This window comes from Phascolarctos cinereus, unplaced genomic scaffold, assembly GCF_003287225.1.
Source record: "Phascolarctos cinereus isolate Bilbo 61053 unplaced genomic scaffold, phaCin_HiC Scaffold_5;HRSCAF=322, whole genome shotgun sequence".
NCBI lineage: Eukaryota > Metazoa > Chordata > Mammalia > Diprotodontia > Phascolarctidae > Phascolarctos > Phascolarctos cinereus.
In genome coordinates, this window is record NW_027555958.1 from 335242590 (window position 1) to 335260628 (window position 18039).

An 18039-nucleotide genomic window follows, 5' to 3' on the forward strand; every position below is an offset into this window, starting at 1 on the left:
CAGACAGAAAGACAGAGAGAGACACACACACACACACACAGACACAGACAGACAGAAAGAGAGAGACAGAGACAGAGACAGAGACAGAGAGAAACAGAGAGGGAGAAAGAGAGAGAGAGAGACAAGAGAGATCAGGATATGGAATTTCAATTATGGGCAGAGTCAGGTAAATGAAATACTTTTCTCCTCTGACTGCTGAGCTCAGGAGTTACCTCCCACAGGGAACCAGACTATCCCGAAGGGGACTATTAGTCTATAAAGGGAACATGTTTTACTTGTGCTATTCCAAGGGAGAATTTGGTTTCCACGGTATCACAAGTGAAATACTATATAAGACAGGATGGCTACAGGGGGCTACCTGAGTAATAGGTTGAAAGGGTATATTTTTAAGAGGTCTGTCTTTGCTTGGGTTCATACTTTTTAAGATAGCTATCAACCTAGTAGCCCGCTTGGGACATTGGTACTAGCAGTTTTTCTTGAAAAAAGTGTGTATACTAAAAGCCAAATGGCTTTCTTTCTCTGGGAAAGTATAGAAAGGAAGGTCCAAGGCTTGTATAACCTTGGAGGTTTAATAGATTTGTACTTCTGAGCTTCTCCTCTTGAACTTCTCCTTCTTCTGTGGTGATTACATCTCATTTTACAGGACGAGCCTTAAAAAAAAAAGGCTTTTCAAAATCCTTCACAGATTTTTAAAAATTTCAGTCCTAGAGTTAATTGTTCTCCCTAACCCCAGCTAGCCCTGAGGCTTCATGGACCACATCCTCAGAATGACTCTGCCCAAGGTAGCTTTCTACTTGGTCAGCTGACAAAGATCAGTAGGGTTATAGACACTAGATCAGGAAGAGATCTTGGAGGCCATCCTTTCAGAGGATAATAGATCTAGAACTAGATAATAGATCTAGAACCTTAAAGGACATCTAGTCCAACTAGCTCATTTTGCAGATGAGGAAACTGAGGCATGGTAAAGTTAAATGATTAGACCAAGGCCATGCAAGGAGTAAGTATCAAAGGTAGGCTCTGAACCAAGCTCTTCTGATTCTATGTCCAGTGTTCTTTTCACAGGATATTGATTGGCACCCAGCCAACCCCTTCAGTTTTACAGATGAGGAATAGAAGCCTAGAGAGGGTAAGTTACTTGTCCAAGGTTGCACAGGTAGTAGTATTATGCCAGAGTCTGAACCTAAAAGTTCTGACTCAAATTCAGTGCTCTTTCCATTGTACTATGCTATAGAGATGCAGATTTGTGACACTTTGTATAGGCTGGGATTTTGACCTTGTGAAAAATAACTCTTAGCTACATGGAGTGATACGGGAAATTAGGTCTGCTTCAGAACACAGCTGCTATTGAACCTATACCACAGAGCAGGATTGCTTCATTCCTTTCATGAATTATAAGTCCCTAGGTAGTGAGTTCTTTCTGTTCCTGTTGCCTTCAGTGACAAACTATGAAATCTAGAGAATAAGAGCTGTTGAAAATCTCTGGTTCTTCCTTCAGTGATGAAGGGAATAGTGGCCAAATGCTCTCTGCAGTGATGGATGAAGTAAACGGCTCTGTCCCTGTTTATGAAAAAGAGGTCTGACTTCCAGGACCAAAGATGCCCTGTGAGTCTCAGGAATCTTGTAACAACTTGGACCATCCAAGCAAAACCCAGAGAAATATCAACTCCAAGCCTGAACTTTTGGGACCCTGGTTTGAATGAATTATTTTAATATGTAGATGTATATTAAGAAATCTACAATTAAAATATTTAATTGATTCTAACCCAAGACACAACAGATGAAGACCTGGAGCTGTTACTTATCCAGGCTTTACCTGGGATAGTAGAGGCATCCTGGGATGGCAGGACAACATGACATCTGGTCTGAAGGTACTGTACAGTAATGCAATGCCCAATAAAAACAGAGCTATCATAAGGACATCATAGTTAAATGTTGTAGATATGAACTATGTAGGTATCAGTAGGCACAACCTAGTGTTAAAATATCATGAACTTTGGCTTTTACCACTTTGTCAGCCATCTTATGGGATCATAGTTATAGAGCTGGAAGGGACCTTAGAATTTATATATTCCAACTCCTTCATTTTAAAGATGAGAAAACTGAGGCCCAGCGAGACTGACCAATCTTTCCACAGGTGTTCAGTAGCAAAACTGGGATTCAAATCCCAATCTTTTGATGCCAAATCCAGTGCTCATTCCCACTCCAGAAGGAATAGCAGTTACATATTATGTGTCTGATATTATATAGCATGTTTTGGGGGCATGTATTGTTTGAGCAAAGTGTCCTGTGCCAAATCAGTACATCTATAAAAAACCCATGAAATATTATTTTCATTCTCATATGAGCTAACAACTCATGTGATGAGAAACTTTAACCTTATGTCTAATGATAAGTCCACAAGTCATCAGCTGGATTTTCATTTAGAAACTCCAAATTAATTTGAGTATGCAAAACTGATAAATCTATTGTACATTATTAATACTTTGCAAAAAAAATAACCCAATCATCTGGACTAGATGAAGCCTCTAGGCTCTATCCTTTTAATTATAAAACTGAACCTGATAAATGCAAGAAGGGCAGTGACGGTGATTAATTTCCCCCTCCCCCAACTACAAAGTGATAGAGTAGTTGTTAAATGGAATGACAGTAGACAGTTTATAAACTCAGAATTTCAAGACGTCTGGATGCATACCATGTCTCTGTCATCTTATTTGGACTCACAGGCTAAGTATTTCTGGGTTGATCTTCATATTGACTGACATTTATTTGTAAAATCATTTAGAACAGATCTAACTTCATTTGGACTCAGGTCACTCAAAATGACCACCTAGGCAACAGTAAAGTGATTTAATCTAATACTCACTGGTTCCCATTCTTTCAAGGTCATTTTTTTCTAGCGTTAAGGCAGAGCAGAGGTGAATGCTGAAATCCTTTAAGGCCCTCAGAAAAATTCATTGTAGTTTTAAAAAATTGTAATCTACATTATTATGAGATTAAAACATTTTCTACTTACTGGCCACCAAGTCTCCTGTAATTGCTAATAGAAAATGCATCAATAGTGAGTGCATTCAAAATTATTGCTGGGTACAAGACGTATTTCTCCAAACACTGAAGCCAGACGTACAGTCTTTCAAACCACATCAGATGGGCAACATCTGGGGAAAAGAAAGAAAAGCAAACAAACTCAGAACCTCCATTTGCTAAATTAGTTATTTGTAGGAGCATATTATATAAACATGATATAGCCTGAGGTCAAAAGATGTTGATCGAGAATCCTAGACAGAAGTCACAACTTCATTTATCTTACTCAAATAGATCTGTGATCTCATCACTCTGGATGTTTCCAACAATGAAGCCAACTGCAACCCATCCATGCATGCACAACCTGTATAACTCATATCCACGTTCTCACATCAACTTGCATGGGGCATCCACCCAACATTGTGGAATGCTTCCTCACTTTCTTCTGCAATCTCAAGACCACCAGAGGAACACCTGAGCTGTCTATATATTGTCCTTCTTCCTGGTTGTGTGATGAGCCCATCTTTTTTCCATTGTATATTTCCTTGATGATATTTTTTATTCCCATTCTCCTTTTATCTTTGTCAGTTTGTTCTATGTTGCAGCCTGCTCACATGCACTATAGGGTTTCTCCACTGCTCAATGTGATATTCAGACTCCATTGGAGACTTGTATGCTATGTCTTGTAGCCATACAAAACTATTGTAAATTATTATATTAGCATATTAGTATGTATAATATATTATAATATATGTTATTAGAAAATGGGCCTTTGTTTCTGGGAGTCTGGAGTCATTAAAGGAACTTTGTAATTTCATAAAGGCAATCAATTCTGTTATTCTCTTCTTGATTAATTGATTCTGGGATTAACTCATTGCTCATTTGTATTGTCACTCCTAGATATACATACTAACGGACGATTTCTATAGACAGTCTATCTGTCATAATCTGGAAAATGAATATCCTTCGTGTATTTGGTCATTTCCATGTGGGTGGTCAGGCCATGAATCTTAAGGTCAGCAAATATTAATCCTGCTTCTGTATTGTAGTCAGATCATTTTAGGTGTTCTGATTAATAAAGAGTATTTCCTCCTAATTAGCAGTTGTCCTTCTATATTGTTCAGCTGATATGCTATCTCTTTTATCAAGCTGAAAAATTTTAAGTTGTGTGTGTGGTTCAACTCAAATTTAACTCAAATTGAATAAATATGGAAACTACTGTGCTAGTTTCTGTGGCTATAAAGATATATACAGAAATGACATACTGTTAAGTAGACTTCAATTTAATAAAGGGGAATGGAAAGAAATAAGCATTTACATACCGCCTACTGTGTTCCAAGCACTGTACTAAGCATATTATCTTATTTGATCCTCCAACAACTCTGAGAGGTAGATGCTTCTACTGACCTCATTTTACCATTGAGGTAACTGAAGCAAACAGAGGTTAAGTGACTTGCCCAGAGTTACACAACTAGTTAGTGTCTGAGGTCAGATTTAAACTGAGGTCTTATCTGACACCAGACCCAGCATGCTTTGCACTGTGCCACATAGCTACTGCTAATTGGAGCAGGGAGTTGAGTCCGGAAATGCATAAGAAGCACTGTTTATCTTCTGAAAATTTTGAGGGTTTTTTTTTTGTTTTTTGTTTTTTGGTTAGGCAATAGCATTAAGTGACTTGCCCAGGGTCACACAGCTAGTAAGTGTTATGTGTCTGAGGTCTCATTTGAACTCAGGTCCTCCTGAATCCAGGGCCAATTCTCTAACCACTGCGCCACCTAGCTGCCCTGAGGTTTTTTTTTTTAAAAAGGAATAAATAAAAAGAAAAAAAAAAGAATCAGAATGAATACTTCTTCCAGAAGGCATGTGACAGTCAACTGTCCTATGGTTCTATTGCCATGGTTGTGACTGCCCAGATCAAAAATCCTTTCTAGGACTACTACTCCCAAATATGGAATGCGAGCTCCTTGAAGGCAGAGAATGTTTTACTTTGGTATTTATGTCCCCATCAACTAGTATAATGCCTAGAATGTGACGGGTTCTTAATAAATGCTTTTTTCATTCATTCAGAATGACAGTGAATATTTAAGATTTGGGCCTTGGCAAAAATTTTTTAAAATGCTGCATTAAACTACTAACTTCTGATTCTGCTAAAGTCTTAATCCCACTGTTTTACTATGCTGGAGAAGTAACCCTGGGTTTATGTAGGTGAGGCCAAATTGTGCTGATAAATGTTTAATACTTTAAAGTTTAATCTGTACTATTATCCATCACTTTCTTTGGTTTAGACAATCAGCAAAACAATAAATCCAACCCTGATTTATAGCACTTGCCAATTTCCATTTGTAGGTGCTCACAGTGAAAAGGTAATAATCAGCTTTCATGAATCAGTTTGAGCTGACTCCAGCACACCCTTGATTCCAGAGGACCACAAACTTATGAAACAGGCAGCAGGCAGTGTGTCTGTTATACAACGACCAGTCCAGCTAAGTTTAGAAAGGCTTATTTTCATAAAGATGGCCTCCAGATATTGATTTTATTTTTGTCTAAAGAAATTCAAGGAGACTCAAATACATGAAAGTATTATAGTCATTATCAGCAAAAGGTATAATCACACTGATGAAATCACAGATATTTCAAAGTTCTGAAGGTTATTATATATGTTAGAAATAAAAAAAGAGTAGGGAGCCAAGGATCAGACAATAAAGCCCAGTATAATAAAAACAGCTTAATTAAAGTGCCTAAATATTAGAAACTTTGTTAGCTCACATCATTTAAAAAAACAAACAAAAAAAGATGTTGGAGGACAAGCAATATCATCCCTATTTTTAAATTGTTAACATGCAACTATGCTACCTGAGAAATAAACAACTAGACAATATAACTTTAACTTTATCAAGACCTGATAGGTGTTAAAAAGATGGGTACTGTTTGCAGGAAGCAGCTTGTCATCATTAAAATTTCAGGATAATTTCCCAGATATGATACAGCTCATACTCCTCTTCCTAGACATTTCTGGGCTCCACTTATTGTCCATTGAAATGGACATATGATAAACAGACATAAGACGTGTATAACAATCACTCAATGAGCTGCTCATCCACCAACGTGGCATCATTTGGGCAATGTTTATTTTGGCCTTATTTAAATTATAACATGTAGGTTGGAATTAGATTGTGGTGTTCTTTAAAGGACAAAAAAAAAAGAGTTTGCATTTTACTCCAAAGGTGATGGGGAGGCATTAGAGCTTCCTGAGGAGAGGACTGATATGGTAAGACCTGAATTTTAGGAATAGCAGTTTGGCTGCTATGTTGAGGACAGAGTAGAGATGAGAGAGAATAGAAGTCAAGAAACCAATTAGGAGCTATTCCAATTGAGAAGGGATGAGAACATGAATAGAATGAGAGAAGAGGACAGATCCCAGAGATGTGAAGATGTGCAAATGACAAGATTTGGCAACTGATTGGATATGGTAGATTTGTGAGAATTAAAGCTTGAGGGTGACTCCTAGGTTGGAAACCTAGATGATTGGGAGAATGGTAGTGCTCATTACAGAAATTTAAAAAGAACTTAGGAGGAAGGGTAGATTTAGGAGGAAATATAAATTCTATTTTGGACACGCTGAGTTTAAGATGCCAGTGGGACAATGTATTAAGTGATCAGTTGTAGAAGCAAGATTGGAACTCAGGAGACAGATGGAGCCAAATTGTGTGAATTTAGAGGTCTTCTACAGAGCAGAGAAACAAATTGAATCCATGTGAACCGATGAGATCACTGAGAGAGAGAGTGGTGGAGGAGATGCCCCTCCCTCCTGAACAGTCTTTCTTTCCTTAATGTCTGTGACACCGTTCTATCTCTTGGGTCTACTCTTACCTGTCTGACCACTCTTCCTTAGTTTCCTTTGGTGGACCGTCTTCTTATTCCCACCCACTAAATGTGGGTGTTCCCCCAGGACTCTGACCTGGGTCCTCTTCTCTTTCAACATTCTTTCCCATGCTTATCTCATCAGCTCCCAAGAGTCCGTTTCTTTTCCAGTGACATCCGAATCTGAATATCTAACCTTAATCACTCTACTGAATGCCAGTTCTCTAGCATGAAATGTCTCCCCCAGACATTCCATAGGCAACTCAAACTCAGCATGTCCATAACAGACTCATTATATTTCCCTCCAATGTATCCTTTCTTCAGCTTTCTCCAGATCTACTAATGGCACCGCCATTTCCCCACTTTTCCCAAGTTTGCTGTTCTGGAGATATTCCTGATTTCTCAAAGTCCCTCAGCCTCCATATCCAACCAGTTCCTAAATCTTGCCAATTCTATTTCCACAATAGCTCTTGCATTTTATAGCCTCTGCTGTTAGTATTTAGTAGCTCAGTTGCATAGGACTTTCCATGACCCCATGGATGTTGTCCATGGGATTTTCTTGGTAAAGATACTGGAGTGGTTTGCCATTTCCTCCTCCGATGTGTCCCTTTTACAGATGAGGAATTCAGGCAAATAAGGGTTAAGTGACTTGCCCAAGGTCATACAGCTAGCAAGTATCTGAAGCCAGATTGGACTCAAATCTTCCTGACTCCAGGCCCTGTGCTCTATCCACTGCACCACCTAGCTGCCTCTCTTATAGCCAATATCATATTTCAAATTCTCATCCCCTCTTCCCTGAACTATTGAAATAACCTCTTGGGTGATCACTTTGCTTACACTCTCTTCCCTCTCCAATCTATTCTCCATCCCCATGCCAAACTGAAATTCCTAAAATGTGGATCTATATCATAATTCCTTTCACCTTTCCCTCACACCAAATCTTTATTTGCTTCCTTCTGTTCCTAGGATAAAATACAAAATCCTTAGCCCAACATTTAAAGCACTCCACAGTCTGGCCCCTCCTTCCCTTTCCAGTCTTAATTATATTAGTCCTCTTCTGTTCCAGACAAGCTGGCCTGCTTGTTGGTCCCCATATGCAGTGTTCCGTCTCATGCCTCAGTGCCTCTACACAAGTAGCCCTCCCCTCCCCCGAACTGCACTGTCCAGAATACATTTCTCTCTTTACTTTCATAGAATCCCGAGCTTCCTTCAAAGCAAGGAGGTACCACCTCCTGTGAGGCCTTTCATAACAAATGTAACTATTAGCATTCTATCTTGAAAATGTTTTATATTTCTTTGTATATCTTTTGCCTTTACTTACTTCTGTAAATAGTATATTCTCCCAGAAGAATATAAGCTCTTTAAGGGTGAGGAATGGCTTTTTTGTTTTGTTTTTGTCTTTGCTTCTCCAGAACCTACTCTAGTGTCTTAAACATAGTAAGTGTTTAACAAATGTTTATTAAGGTTACTAATTTCAAAGCACTCATGTGAAAGAGTTGTGCTGTTTGTCCCTGGTAGGGAAAGAGGAGGCATAACTAGATTTTTAATCTTTAGAAGTTGAAAAGAATTAGATTTTAATTTAATATAAAGAAAAACTTCCTAACAATGAGAGCCCAAACGTATTCCAAAGCTGTCTTAAAAGACTGCTTCAGGAGGTAATAACAGAGGTCTTCAAGGGAAAGCTGAGTGACTACTTCTTTTTTTTTACTTTTTAGGCATTTGGGGTTAAGTGACTTGCCCAGGGTCACACAGCTAGTAAGTGTCAAGTGTTTGTTCTGAGGTCACATTTGAACTCAGGTCCTCCCAACTTCAGGGATGGTGCTCTATCCACTGCGCCACCTAGCTGCCCCTTGAGTGACTTCTTTTTAAAGATGCTATAGAGAGAATTCCTATTCGGGTGCAAACTGGACTGGCTAACCCCTGAGATTCAAGGACTATAGCATAATAAGTATAAAAGAGGGCTGGTGAGTGGGACCTCTGCGTGCTCAAATAAAGTAATCACTCACATGGAAGAGGATGAGAGCCTGCTTCTGGAAAAGCATGACAATATGTAATTGAAGTGCCTTGCTCCCTGATTTGAGACCTATGCAGAGATTCTGTAACTGGTTCTAGTGGGCTAGCTATATAATGAAGAGGAGCCTTTTTAATTAGCTGCATGGCCAAAAATGAGTTGCATTCAGAAGAAGCATGTCATCATGCCTCTTTGGCAATAGATTCCCCAATCTTTTTCACATGGGAAATCGTATTAGCTGAACATGCTGATATCTTCTCAACAGCCACCCATTATACACATTTAAAATCGGAATGGATCTTGGAGTTCACATTCTATTCCACTGTCATCATTTTATAATTAGAAAATTGATGCACACAGAGTTGAAATAACCAGGCTTATATAGATAGTAAGTGGAGAGCTTAGATTCCAAAATGACTCAAAATCCTTTCTCTTGAATGTATTCCATCTCTGTAATTCTGTGAACAGGTTGATCTAGAAACATTAGTAAATCTAGTAAATCCCATCCTTAAAAAAACCTTCATTTAATCCATCCATCTTCACTTCCTATATTCCTATACACATCCTATTGGCTAAACTCCCCGAGAAGGCCATCTAGTGATGCTCCCACTTCCTTTCCTACAAGCTTTCATTGAACATGTGGGCATTAGCCTCTTCTATCAACTCTGATTCCAATTCCATATAGTCTAATCTTTCCAAGTTCATAAAGTCATTACCTGATTAATCAGTAGCAGTGGAGGAAAAGAAACTCTCTTTTCCTCCCACAAGGGCAATTCCCTCTCAGGGGTCCTTCACCACAGGATCCTTCACCACAGGATCCTTTACCATTCAACTGAACTACTACTACTGGTAAGCTTGATTTCTACTAACTGGCTTGCTGTCTTATACAAAGGCCCAGAGGCTTGTTTGATTTTTTTTTTCCAGCCAAACACAAGACATTTCCTGTGAGGAGTCATCTGTCTTCATCCAATGATCAAATTTCTTCACTCCTTCCATTGGTTCAGGCCTTGTTCACATTTAGTTTATGTCATTGCTTGATTGATTGAGTCAATCCAACTATCTCGATCTTCTGTAATTAGGGCAATTTGAGCAGGACTAAAAACCCTGACCTTTACAAATGAATGATCTGAGTAGCCTAGTCATTAATAGTGTGAAAATTGACACTCTACTTCAGAAATCTGGGCTTCAGTGTCCCTTGCAACAAAAAGGAGAAATGTCTCCTATCCAATTCATCAGAATTTTGTGATTGGGATCCCATGGAAGAAGTAAAATAAAGTGGGAGGGTCAAGAAAGAAAGGCTGCTTGCTTTACACAGGACAGCAGGAAAAGAATGGTTGGATTTCAGATAATTAATGGCATGAGAATTAGAGCTTTATAGGAAAACATAATAATTAACACAAGAAACAGAAGGGATGCAATAGAAACTTTATCAAAGAAAGCAATTCAAATTGAGATGATTTCAACAACTCATCATAACTCATGTGAAGTGAAATGAGAAGAAAAGGAGGTACAAAAACATGAAGAATGTTGCACAGAAAAATTCTATATTTGGGCTTGTTTGGTGATTAATGTATATTTTTCCATATGATAAATTTAGAAATAGATTGTTTTTTATGGAATGAGTAAGAATAAAAGGGAATGGATGTTGACTTTGAATGCAATATCAGCTGCCTCCATAAGTACTGCATATATTTTACATAGGGGTTCAAGAAGGCCTCAGAGTCTTCATCTGTAAAATGAGCTGTTTGGTTGTTTCAAATCCCTCCTGATCACATTTGGGGTTTTCTTGGCAAAGATACTGGAGTGGTTTGCATTTTCTTCTCTAGCTCATTTGAAGCAAATGGGGTTATGTGATTTACCCAGGGTCGTGCTGCTAGGAAGTATCTGAGGCTGGATTTGAACTCAGGTCTTCCTGACTCTTGGTGTGCCACTCCATCCACTGTGCCATCTAGCTGCCTCTACCTCACAGTTTTCCAGTTTACTCATTTCTCACCTCACCTGAGCTACACATAGATCATATTCTTGATCTTGCGATCATTCACAAATTTTCCACTTCCATGTTAAAATGGAAATTCCTTCATCTGATCACAATCAGTTTTCATTCCACCTCTTTCTCTGCCTTGCAGTCTCAAACCCTATTCCTTTATTGTCACTGTGACCTCCAATTCCTCCACCACTCAGGCCCTGTCCTGGGTCCTCTTTTCCCTCCGATAGTATTTTACTTAGTGACCTCATCAGCTCCTGTGGATTCAATGACCATCTCTATGCAGGTAATACACAGGTCTGTTTATCCACCCCCACCTCTCACCTGATCTTCAGTCTCCCGTCTCCAACTAGACGTCCTGTAAACATTTTAGGCTCCCTCTCTCCTCTTACTAATGTTATTACCTTGAACATACTAATTAATCTAAACATCAATTGTTGTGCAGATCAAATTTATGTAAAGCACATTATAATTGCAAAGTGCTATATAAAAGTAATTTTTTTAATATTTTAGAATGTAAGCTACTTCAGAGGTGGTATAAAATAGTGGATAGAATGCTGGATTCAGACACAGAATGGGTTCAAATTCCTCTTCTGACATTCACCAGCTGTGTGTCATTGTTGAGTTGTTTCAGCCGTGTCTAACTCTTTGTGAGCCCATTTGGGGTTTTCTTGGCAAAGATGCTAGAGTGGTTTGCCATTTCCTTCTCTAGCTCATTTTACAGATAAGGAAACTGAGGCAAGCAAGGTTAAGTGACTTGTCTAGGGTCACACAGCTAGTAAGTGTCTGAGGCTGAATTTGAACCCTTGAAGATGAGTCTTCCTCATTCCAAGCCCAGTTCTGTATCCACTGCTTCTTCTAGCTGCCCAGCTATATGACTATGGGTAAATCATATGACCTTGCTGAGTTTCGTTTCTTTATTTCTATAATGAGAGGATTCGATTTGATGGAAGGAAAGTCCTTTCTAGCACTAATTCTATGACCCTGTGCTTTGTATCTTTTGTCTTTGTATCTCCAGGGCCTACACAATTCCTGCCACGTAGTAGGCACTTAATATCTCATAAATTAATGAGTATTGGCCCAAGAAGTTCTCAGTAGAGTATATTAAAAAAAAAAACTTTTGTACTTTTTCTGTCATAAAATAGAGGCAATTATAAATCAGTCTTACTTCAATACTATCTTATTTTTCTCCTTTTTCTATTTAGGCAGAGATCCTCAGTATTAAAATAGGTCTTCCTATCAAAAACAATCATCTTCCTTACAAAAATGTATCAACTAAGATCCACCAACAATCATTTACCCATTCAGACAAGTATCCTTTATGCTGGATAAATATCTGCAATAAAATTTTAAATGAAGAGAAAGGTAGGCCAACCTGCTGCACATTTATATTAGAAATTCTTTTGAACTAAAAATAAATTTCTGAGGACTCCTCAAAGCAGATTGACTCAGGGGCTATTTAGACAGGGGCAGTCAAGTTTTACATCCTGATTTTTGAAAGCTGCTGAATTAGCTTTTAATTTTTTTTTAAATTTTACCCCATGAGTAAAGAAAAGACTGATTTGAGATGAGGGGAATTATGTTATTTAAAGTGAACCAGGATTTACTTACTAATATTAATTTAAGAAAAAAAAAACAACCCACAAGGTTCCCATAAAAATTGCAGCTGATCCAGCCAAGTAATCCTTCTAATGCAATGAATTTCAAACAAAATAAAGGCCTCTAGTAATATTTGGATAAGTCACCCTTTCCTTCCTAGTGTAAGCTCCTTGTGGATTGTAGATGTTTAGTTATTTCTTTGTATTCCCATCAGTTATCAAAGTGTTTGGCACAAAGGAGGAATTTAACAAACACTCACTGAATGAACAAAAGTTCCAAAGTTAAAACGAAATTCTACTCTTCACAAAATTTTCCATTATGAATGAAAGAAAATACATTTTTAAAGAGCTTACTTTGTGCCCAATACTAGGGAAAATGCTGGAGATACAAATAGAAAAGTGAGACAATCTCTACCCTTATGGAGATTACATTCTAACTGAGGGAGAAAATACATAAAAAAGTGAATGGTTTCCAGGGAAGGGAATTTTGGTTTGGGAAACTGCAAGAATTATTGGTAAAACAACAGAGCAGTCCACTGATAAACCCTGTGCAAAAGCAAAGGATTGTTCATTTTGTTACGGTCTTAGAGACAGAGGTGGAAGGGAAAAGTAAGTGGTAATTCAGAGCGGAAGATGGCTGGAGGAATGCATGTACCCAGGCAGCTCCTGCACAGTATCAAACAAGTATCAATCAACAAACATTTATTAAGCATCTAATATGTGTCAGGCACTGTGCTAAGTGCTTGGGCACAAAGACGAAAGCTTAACAGCCTTATTATTAAGGGCTGTTAATTATTAAGTCCTATCAGACTCTCTTGATGATCATTTTACTATTATTATTATTATTTTTTTAGGCAATTGGGGTTATGTGACTTGCCCAGGGTCACACAGCTAGTGTCAAGTGTTTGATCTGAGGCCAGATTTGAACTCATATCCTGACTGCGCCTTGATTGTCATTTTACCACAGGGGCTTAAGAGAAGAAAGTTGGTGAGGTATATGGAGTGATGGTCCTGGAGTCAGGAAAAACTGGGCTTATACCCCTCCTCTGATTCTCACTAGCTGTGTGCCCAACAGAGCTAACACAGGTTATCAGGCTGTGATCTGCATTGCTGAAGGGAACTCTCACTCAGATAAAATCATATCATTGACCTTCTTCAGGGAAGGCTTGGTTTTATATACAACTCTTTTAGCGTCTTATTCTTTTAAAGGGGGCAGGAAGAGTCTTCGCTACAGTGTATTCAGATAGAATTGAATTTAAATACCATCACAATAACCTACATGAAGGATGATTAAGGCTCTGGATCTATCAAGAAATGACAGTGAAGCTTCTGCCTAGAAGCAAAAGCAAGATGATAGGTGAAAAGTAGCCAACTAGCATAACACAGGCTTTTTGAAGAGATTAAAAAACAACCCCCAAAATTGAAACTGACAGAGAACTGGGAACTACCTCCTGAGTTACTGAAATGTTCCTCGATCTTTTTTTTAATAGCACCTGCATTCAGCAGCCACTAGAAAAACTGAGCCTCCAATCCAGTTATAATACACAATCAACTTTATCTGACAGCCTGCGGCACTGTGGGAGAAATTACAGTGACGACCTTTAGTACCTAAATGTAATATAAAAGCAACCACATGCCCCACTGATTAATGCAAAAAGCAGGTTTGTTGAATTCTAGATAAGAAAATGACAGCTGAGAGAACAATTTGTTTTATACTGTATATGAAAATAGACATATGTATGTGTGCATGTGTAGTATTTGGAAGAATAAAGAATTGTAGAATCAATTAGTAGGACCTCAGTGGGCATTTACTCTAACCCATACCCAAAACATGAATTCCTGCTATAGTACTACAGAATCACAGAATCTCCAAATCAGAAGGAACTCAGAGGTCATCTGGTCCAACACATAATTGACTAAGAATCTTGTTTCCACCATACTCAACAAGTAAGCATCTCTAATTTGTCTGAAAATTTCTAGTGATGGCAAAACCCACCACCTCCAGAGACACCACAGTCCAATATGGTATAGCTCTAATAGTTGGGAAGTTTTTCATTACCTCAAGCTGAAACCCATCTCTGCAACTTTAACCATTACTTCCAGGTTCCACTCTCTAAGACCAAGCAGAATCAACTCTAATCCTTCCTTGGCATAATTATAACTACCACCTACAGTGCTTTAAGGTTTGCAAAGTATTTTACAAAATCTCATTTTACCCTCACAACAACCCTGCAAGATATTATTATTGTCATCCCCACTTTACAGATGAGGAAACTGAGGCAGACAGTGGTTAAGTGATTTGCCCAGGGTCACACAGCTAGTAAGTATTTGAGTTCAGACTGACCTTCCTGACCCCAGGCCCCATGTTCTATCCACTTTGCCACCTAGCAGCCTCAACATGATTGTCTTCCAAATATTTTAAGTGAATTATCTTGCTCCCCCTTAAGATTTCTCTTCTCCAGGATTTAAACAACCTCCATTCCTTTGACAGACATAATCTCAAGGCTCCTTACATCTTGGTTAACCTCTTCTAAATACTCTCCAGATCATCAGTGTCATTCCTAAAACATTAAAACTAAAACCATATACACGATATTGTCTGACCAGAGGAGAGTATAGTGGGACTGCCATTTCCCCAGTCTAAGATGTTCTTTACCTCTTAATTTAAGCTAAGATAAAAAAAAATGACCATAATTAGTCTTGACCATAACTATGAATAGAGAATGTTCTAGGAATGCCAGTCTGCCCCTTGTAAGGTAGACATTACCTCACTGGTCCTCTGCCTCCCCTCAAAGGAAGTGTACATTGCTAAAGGGTGTGCCAGCATGCACACCATGCTAGCTTATGACATTGACTCTTTCAGTTTATTAAAATTCTCTGAAATTTTCAAGTTTTCTACTGTCCAGCCATACTTTCCCATGCTTGCACTGTTCATTCCTTCAGCTTAAATGTAAGACTTTACATCGTCCCTAGGCTGTTTCTTCTTATTCAGCCCAACATTCTTAGCCCATTTGACAAATACAGCCCAACTCTTATTTTATGACCTCCTGTGAGAACTGACAAGGCATTGTTGCATTCCTTTTTTTTTTTTCAAACAGCTGGAATAGGAAATTTCTTTGTTGAGCTGAAATCTATCTGCATATAACTTTCAAAGACTGGTCTTAGTTCTGCTTTCTGGGCCAAGGTGAGTAAGTCAAATCCATCTTCCACTGGAAAGGATTCCTTAGAACATAGTTCTACAAGGGCTGGGCTGAGGGGCAATGAGGTGTAGTGGAAAGAATTTGATTTAGGAGACCTGGGTGTTTTCCAAGGCTCTGCTACTTAAAGATTGTGAAAGCCTGGGCCATTCATTTAATTCTAGGCTACTCCTTATCTGTATAATGGAATAATCATACTCCTTGCTGAGCTAGCTGCAGAATACACTCAGTTAGCTCCATGAAAGGTTAGCACCAGAAGAAGGTGGAGTTCCTTGCCAATGATTCCACAGCTTGGAATAGGGAAAGCACCAGCTCTAGTTAACACTGCCCTGGGCTGAGTGGAACTTCCAAGCCTACCTGGATCCTTAGTCAACTCTTCTGTGCTTTGACTCCTAGGTTCAGAATCTTTCCCTGCACCAGAGTTTCTGCCTTTATGTGATGAGTTATGCTTTGGGCTCTATTTTGCCTGCTTAAAAAAGAGTGTCAGTAGATAACTAAAAACAAACTCAACCTATACATGCCTAAAACTCCTGGGTCCAGACTGATCCTATATCTTAGGAGATTTCTAGTATTCGGGAGAATGTCAGGCTTGCAGCCATTTGGGAGATGTTTTATATGTTTATTATGCATTGTATTATCTAGTCATTATAGGCTATTTATTTGCTTATTGATTGGAAGCTAAGAGTAAACACTGCATGCAGTATCCAAATATTCTTATCCTTTCCTGTGTAAAGTTGACACCATATATGTCTATTACTTACGAGAATTATACATGTATGTTCTATGTAAACTCAAGATTAATATTGCACTTTTTCAACACACATTGAATGGTAGAAATGAATAAGTCCACCACTCTGAATTCTGAAATAAATACCAAACTTGATTTTCTTATAGGGTAACTATTAAAAAAATGGACAAGAATGGACAATGATATGCTAAACTTGTTTTCTCAGGCTTGACAATGTTTCAGATTTCATAGAAAATGAGGTTTAAAAAAACCCCTTCATTATAGTGCTTCCATGTTATGTTTTCAGTAATATCCTAATGCAAGAGAAACGATGAAAATACATTATTTTAGTCTTATTATTTCTCTTGCCACTGAAATATTATGCCCTTGAGAAAAAGAAAGAAAACCAATTTTGTCATTTACAAGTTCATACATGAGTTATTATAATTAAACACTGTAACTTTTCCTAAAGGGTTTGCACATTCTTTAAATGCTTGGGCTACTGAAATAAGCTTTTCTCCACAGTTTAAGTGAAAGAAAGCTCAACACATTGCAGTCTTTTCTTAAAGAAGTATATTTTCTCCTTCAAAGACATTTGATTTAGTTTCACAGCTACAGCAAGACAGATTTTCCTGTTTTATTATGGCTGGTCAGAGTCTTGAGCAGATCAGTATGAGTTCATCCTTACATCTGATCTTATTTTGGTCCCTGGGGCGCCTAATTCCAGGATAGTAACTCTCACAAATAGATTTAAGATCTGAGGGCTGTCACCCATCACTTTATCATAGGTAACATCTCTTTTCTATGAACATTTTCTGCTCCTATTTTTCTTGCAAGGTCAAATCCTCAGATTCTAAATCCTCAGCACCAAGTATCTGTGTATGACGGGATTTAAGCTAAAACAATGTCCTTTACTTCCAAAACTAGCAGTTTTGGAATTTATGAGTATAAAAGAAACCTTCTTTCAATTCAATTCAATTCAATAAGCATTTACTAAGTGACCACTACACTGTAAACAGAATTGTGTTGGGTCCTGGGCTATAAAGAAAGAAACAAAACCAAAAATCCTTGCCCTCAAGAACTTATTTTTCTACTAGGAGATATAACATTTAGAAAAATTAGAGAAAATATATTTTAAGAGAAGCAACAGCTAAGGGATTGAGGAAAGGCTTCCTATAGGCATCTGAAATAAGTCTTAAAGAAAGCTAGACATTCTACTGTAAGATTTGTGAGTGAGGAAAAGGTACATTCCAGACACAGGGGGACAGCTTGGTCAAAGGCATGGAATGAAAAGCTGAAACACTGAATTCAGGGAGCAAGGACTGTACTGGAACATAGAATATATGAAGGGGAATAATGTGAAATACGTTGGAAAGGTCAACTAGAACCAGATTGTGAAAGGCTCTGAAGGATCTTCCAGTAACAGAACAGGAAGCCTGGTCATCACAGAATGTTACAGCGGGAAAGCACTTTAAAGAGCATCTCATCTCACCCCATTATTTTACTGATGAAATGACTTGACCAAGGTCAGTCAACAATTGGCAAAGACAGGCCAATTGTCTGAGGCTTCTGATTATCAGCACATGGCTCAAAGGTTTGGTTTTTGCCTGTTCTCTCTACAAATGTGAGTCTCTAACTAC

General features: G+C 38.3%; 1 protein-coding gene across 1 annotated transcript in view; it reads right to left on the minus strand.

Annotated features, from left to right (window-relative positions):
• Positions 1-18039, minus strand: part of PCNX2 (pecanex 2) — a 363956-nt gene that overhangs the window by 158679 nt on the left and 187238 nt on the right. Inside the window, 1 exon segment of the mRNA XM_021000480.2 lies at positions 3014-3155. Within this exon segment, the coding sequence (XP_020856139.2) occupies positions 3014-3155 (142 nt within the window).